The sequence below is a fragment of the Bombina bombina genome, unplaced genomic scaffold, assembly GCF_027579735.1.
Source record: "Bombina bombina isolate aBomBom1 unplaced genomic scaffold, aBomBom1.pri scaffold_998, whole genome shotgun sequence".
In the NCBI taxonomy this organism is placed as follows: domain Eukaryota; kingdom Metazoa; phylum Chordata; class Amphibia; order Anura; family Bombinatoridae; genus Bombina; species Bombina bombina.
The window spans coordinates 16,304-22,537 of NW_026512759.1; the positions used below are offsets into that span (position 1 = coordinate 16,304).

At 40.0% G+C, this 6,234-nt stretch overlaps 1 protein-coding gene across 1 annotated transcript; it reads left to right on the forward strand.

Annotated features, from left to right (window-relative positions):
- The first annotated feature begins 289 nt into the window (after positions 1-289).
- On the forward strand, positions 290-2,251 carry LOC128644527 (N-acetyllactosaminide beta-1,3-N-acetylglucosaminyltransferase 3-like). Its single transcript, XM_053697107.1, has one exon. It carries the CDS (start codon positions 293-295, stop codon positions 1,445-1,447), a length of 1,155 nt encoding a protein of 384 aa, XP_053553082.1. The 5' UTR covers positions 290-292; the 3' UTR covers positions 1,448-2,251.
- Positions 2,252-6,234: the final 3,983 nt, after the last annotated feature.

Genomic DNA, 6,234 nt, shown 5'->3' on the forward strand with positions numbered 1-6,234 from the left:
TCATTGCCCATGTGTATGTATGGCAAAATGGGTCTGGGTAAAATCTCACTATAACCTACCCGTCTGGAGAGCAGTTTCTTTTCCACTCAATGTTAATTATATGAAGGAACATAATTATTATTACTTGTTATCCCCATATTTTGTTAAATTGCTTTTTTAAACTAAGATGGACCAGTAGAAACCTCAAGCTAGAATATATGCATGCCCATATCCTTAAAGAAATAAATAAAAGCGTGGGTCCTATGTTTATGATTAAAATTTTTCTTCTGTTTTTTTTTGTTGCAGTTTAAACATGAAGCGTTACCGTGTCAATGTAGAAGCTATGGTCCTTCTCTTTGTTGGTCTCATGTGCCTTTTATTTCTTGTTCATGACGCCAATGAGCCGCCAGTATTACAGCATGAGAAACTCTCCTTTGCTCGTCCATCTCGTCTCACTGCTGAATCTCCATCCTTACAACAGTTGCAGTGGATATCAAAGTGCCAGGAAAACACATCTGTGGAAAATATTGATGGGTTTTCGAAATTACCATCTCATGTTAAAGACTTCTTGAAGTACAGGCACTGCAGGACTTTCCCTCTGATATTGGATTCTCCCAAGACGTGTGGAGGGTCAGTTGCTTCTAAGAATGTTTTCCTACTTCTTGCTATTAAATCCTCACCAGCCAACTATGAGCGAAGATCTATTATTAGACAAACATGGGGAGAGGAGGGTGCCTACAACGGTGTTCAAGTGAGGAGAATCTTTCTTTCAGGAATTCCCAAGAATCAGAAGGATGAGAAACGTATGAGACAACTCTTGACCCTCGAAAGCCAAATGTATGGTGACATATTGCAGTGGGAATTCCAAGACACTTTTTTCAACCTGACCCTAAAACAGGTCTTGTTTCACCAGTGGCTTGAAGACAACTGTCCTGGAGTGCATTTTATATTCAATGGAGATGATGATGTTTTTGTCAATACTTTCAATGTAATCACGTACTTGCATGGCTTAGGGGAAGGGGGAGGGAACAAGCACCTCTTTGTTGGACAGCTGATAGCTAATGTGGGCCCTATAAGGGAGGCTGGAAGTAAGTATTATGTTCCTGTGCAGATCACTACTTCAAACTCCTATCCTATGTACTGTGGAGGTGGAGGAATACTCATGTCCCGTTACACCTCCCAAGCCATATATAATGCATCACAAAGTATTGACCTTCTCCCTATTGATGATGTGTATCTGGGTATGTGTCTGGAGAAAGCAGGTCTGGTACCAGCATCCCACATAGGCATGAGCACAGTAGGCATAAGGGTACCTTCCAACAAGTTGGATCCTTTTGACCCTTGTTATTATAGAGAGCTTTTGATGGTGCATCGCTTTGTGCCATATGAGATGCTGATCATGTGGAAGGCTGTGCAAGATCCCAACCTGGATTGTGGAAAGAAAAGTTCAATCTATGTTGGTGTATAAATGGACACGGTGCTGACAATGTATAGATCCTAAAAGGATGTTCTAGTGCAAAGATGATAAAAGGCTGTAATATGTGCCACTATTTATTTACTCCCCACAAAGGAGTTAAACACATGGCTTAACTGCTGGTCAGGAGCCATAGTGCATTGCCACTTTTGATCAGGACATTTTGTAAACAAAGTAAGAACCGTAAACACATGTCGCCGTCAATCACTACCTGCGTCCTGGCAGCACAGCTCCTCTAGAACTTTATATGTTTAACTCATTTTCAGGGGTTAAAACGCTTAAGTAGGTGTGTGCATTATTGTAAGAATAAAATGCTCCCAACACATAAGAAAATTTAATTTATGTACTGTTATATCTCTTATAATATGGCTGCTTTATAGAATTAATTCCAATGGAAGTGTAAGAATGTATGGTAACAATTTATAATTTATGTAATGCTGAAGGAATTATTGCAAACTTTTTTTTTTTTTTTCTCTCCAAATTTGTTTCTCTCCAAATTTGTGATCTTTTTTCTGAAACAAGTATTTTGGCTTATGTGAATTTGGAGAGCTAATGTGGGAACAAAACTGACCAGTTTTTGATAAAACACTTTTTTTTTTTAAACAAAATGAGTATTGTACCTTTATGTGTATGAATATATATGTAATGTGTGTTCTTGGGCCTCATGAGGTGCAACTGTTTGTTTAGGCACATCACAAATGTATATACAGTATATATCATTATGTGTTCTTGCTATACAATACTCCCATTCTTCCACCAGTAGTCTACAAAGCTTTTCAAATAAAGAGATTAGATATGTATCTCAGCTTCGTATATTAAACCTAAGTTATAGCATTGGTGAGGATAGGATAAAATTAAACACGTATATGAAGTACAATGGGAGGCTAAAGCAACTAAAAAGAAAGTGGACTAATTTAATTAGGGCTGGGGGGGCTTTAGAGCCTACTTTTTTATTAATTTTACAGATAATGTACATTTCCACATACATAGTACTGATTACACATCAACAAAATGAAATATACTGAAAGCAACAACGAACCATATCCATTGTATCTGTATTATCAAGGTGTTCTCCTGTCCAGAATAATATCACTAGAGCACATTTGAAAACAATTTCCACAAAACCAGACAATATGAACGATGAATAAAAGAAATTGCAACAAAACAAGTGACACCTCCATGAAAAATAATTATAATATGCTTTTTGCTTAAAGAGCGAACGCACTTACTGTTACACGTGTGGGCAACCTCCATTCAGCTCTTAATTACAATGACTGTATTCCTTTGCGATTCAATCGGTGTATAGTGAGCAGCTGCGCTACTGTAGTGAGATCATTAAAACCCCTGAGACTTTAAATAGCCTCATTATAAAAAAAAACAAACACAGATCAGTGTGTTACTATTTGACACACGCAGCACTTCTTTATATGTGTCCATTACTATGGTATCACTGATTTTATGCATAATTTTTGCCCAATTATCTCGATAATTTTCTCTTTAACTAAAATCTCATACTTTATATTTGATAAATATTTTATATATATTTATTTTATCTGGGAGAGCAACCAGATGATGCGTTTGTGTCACCTTCTTAAAAGCATTAGAGCGTGTTTCATCAAGCCAGAGTTAGTTACTATGGGGTTGATTTATCAAGCTGCGGCAGACGGGCGCACATACGCACCCCTGTCCGCTGCAGCTTGCCTCTGGCGGGCTGAATTCCGCTGCCCGAATTCAGCATTGCACACGAGTGCTATTTTGTGCTCGTGTGCAATCCCGCACACAGCCAATCACGCACGGGCAGAAGCTGTCAATCTCCCCGGTCGGACAGGAACGGGGAGATTGAAATTTTCCACCTAAGAGATGGTGAAAGGTTAGGGAAGCAGCGGTCTGATGATCATCGGCAGGCTTTGTTAAATTGACCCCTTAGGGTTTACAGAATACAATTTCTCCAACATAGGTGTGTCCGGTCCACGGCGTCATCCTTACTTGTGGGATATTCTCTTCCCCAACAGGAAATGGCAAAGAGCCCAGCAAAGCTGGTCACATGATCCCTCCTAGGCTCCGCCTTCCCCAGTCATTCTCTTTGCCGTTGTACAGGCAACATCTCCACGGAGATGGCTTAGAGTTTTTTGGTGTTTAAATGTAGTTTTTATTCTTCAATCAAGTTTGTTATTTTAAAATAGTGCTGGTATGTACTATTTACTCTGAAACAGGAAAGAGATGAAGATTTCTGTTTGTAAGAGGAAAATGATTTTAGCAACCGTTACTAAAATCGATGGCTGTTTCCACACAGGGCTGTTGAGAGGAATTAACTTCAGTTGGGGGAAACAGTGAGCAGACTTTTGCTGCTTGAGGTATGACACATTTCTAACAAGACTCGGTAATGCTGGAAGCTGTCATTTTCCCTATGGGAACCGGTAAGCCATTTTCTTAGTTTAAGTAAAAGAATAAAGGGCTTCATTAGGGCTTAAAAAACTGGTAGACCTTTTTCTGGGCTAAAACGATTACTTTACTAAGTATATTTGGCAGATTATTACTTTTAATAGTTGTTAAATCTTGGGGATTGTTTTAATAAAAACGGCAGGCACTGTATTGGACACCTTTTTCACTGGGGGCCTTTTCTAGTCATAGACAGAGCCTCATTTTCGCGCCTCTAATGCGCAGTTGTTTTTGGAAAGCATGGCATGCAGATGCATGTGTGAGGAGCTAAGAACCACTGAAAAAGCTTATAGAAGGCATCATTTGGTATCGTATTCCCCTCTGGGCTTGGTTGGGTCTCAGCAAAGCAGATACCTGGGACTGTATAGGGGTTAAATGTAAAAACGGCTCCGGTTCCGTTATTTTAAGGGTTAAAGCTTTCAAATTTGGTGTGCAATACTTTTAAGGCTTTAAGTTACTGTGGTGAAATTTTGGTGAAATTTGAACAATTCCTTCATACTTTTTCACATATTCAGTAATAAAGTGTGTTCAGTTTGAAATTTAAAGGGACAGTAACGGTTTTATTGTAAAACGTTTTTTGTGCTTTGTTGACAAGTTTAAGCCTGTTTAACATGTCTGAACCATCAGATAACGATGTTCTATATGTATGAAAGCCAATGTGTCTCCCCATTTAAATATATGTGATATATTTGTGTCATAATATCCAAACAAAGTAGGGATAATAATGCCATAGATATGATATTGCCCAAAATGATTCCTCTAATGAGGGGAGTAAGCATGGTACTGCATCATCCCCTTCTGTGTCTACACCAGTTTTGCCCACACAAGAGGCCCCTAGTACATCTAGTGCGCCAATACTTATTACCATACAACAATTAATGGCTGTAATGGATAATTCTATTGCATGCATTTTTTTCCAAAATGCCTACTTATCAGAGAAAGCGTGATTGCTCTGTTTTAAACACTGAAGAGCAAGAGGACGCTGATGATATCTGTTCTGACATACCCTCACACCTATCTGAAGGGGCCAGGAGGGAGGTTTTGTCTGAGGGAGAAATTTCAGATTCAGGGAAAATTTCTCAACAAGCAGAACCTGATATTGTAACTTTTAAATTTAAATTTCAACATCTCCACGCACTACTTAAGGAGGTATTATCTACTCTGGATGATTGTGACAATTTGGTCATTCCAGAGAAATTAGGTAAGATGGACAAGTTCCTAGAGGTTCCGGTGCCCCCCGATGTTTTTCCTATACCCAAGCGGGTGGCGGACATAGTAAATAAGGAGTGGGAAAGGCCCGGCATACCTTTTTGTCCTCCCCCTATATTTAAGAAATTAGTTCCTATAGTCGACCCCAGAAAGGACTTATAGCATACAGTCCCCAAGGTCGAGGGGGCGGTTTCTACTCTAAACAAACGCACTTCTATTCCTATAGAAGATAGTTGTGCTTTCAAGATCCTATGGATTAAAGGTTAGAGGGTTTGCTTAAAAAGATGTTTGTTCAGCAAGGTTACCTTCTACAACCAATTTCATGCATTGTTCCTGTCACTACAGCTGCGTGTTTCTGGTTCGAAGAACTAGAAAAGTCGCTCAATAAAGAATCTTCGTACGAGGAGGTTTTGGACAGAGTTCAAGCTCTTAAATTGGCTAACTCTTTTTTATTTTAGATGCCGCTTTGCAATTAGCTAGATTAGCGGCGAATAATTCAGGGTTTGCTATCGTGGCGCGCAGAGCGCTTTTGCTTAACATCCCTTTCAAGGGTAAAACACTGTTTGGCCCTGACTTGAAAGAGATTATTTCAGACATCACTGGGGGAAAGGGCCACGCCCTTCCTCTGGATAGGTCTTTTAAGGCTAAAAAGAAGCCAAATTTTCGTCCTTTTCGCAGAAACGGACCAGCCTCAAATTCTACACCCTCTAAGCAAGAGGGTAATACTTCTCAAACCAAGCCAGCCTGGAGGCCGATGCAGGGCTGGAACAAGGGTAAGCAGGCCAAGTCACCTGCCACTGCTACCAAAACAGCATGAAGTGTTGGCCCCCGATCTGGGAAGGATCTGGTGGGGGGCAGACTTTCTCTCTTTGCTCAGGCTGGGGCAAGAGATGTTCAGGATCCTTGGGCGCTAGAAATAGTTTCTCAAGGTTATCTCCTGGAATTCAGGGAACTACCCCCAAGGGGAAGGTTCCACGGGTCTCAATTATCTTCGAACAGGCATTCTTACACTGTGTAGAAGACCTGTTAAGCATGGGAGTGATTCATCCTGTTCCATTAGGAGAACAAGGGATGGGTTTTTACTCCAACCTGTTCATAATTCCCAAAAAAGAGGGAACATTCAGACCTATTTT

What these genes read in the sequence shown, in the direction of transcription:
- LOC128644527 (XM_053697107.1), top strand. Translation starts at nt 293, where the DNA reads ATGAAGCGTTACCGTGTCAATGTAGAAGCTATGGTCCTTCTCTTTGTT.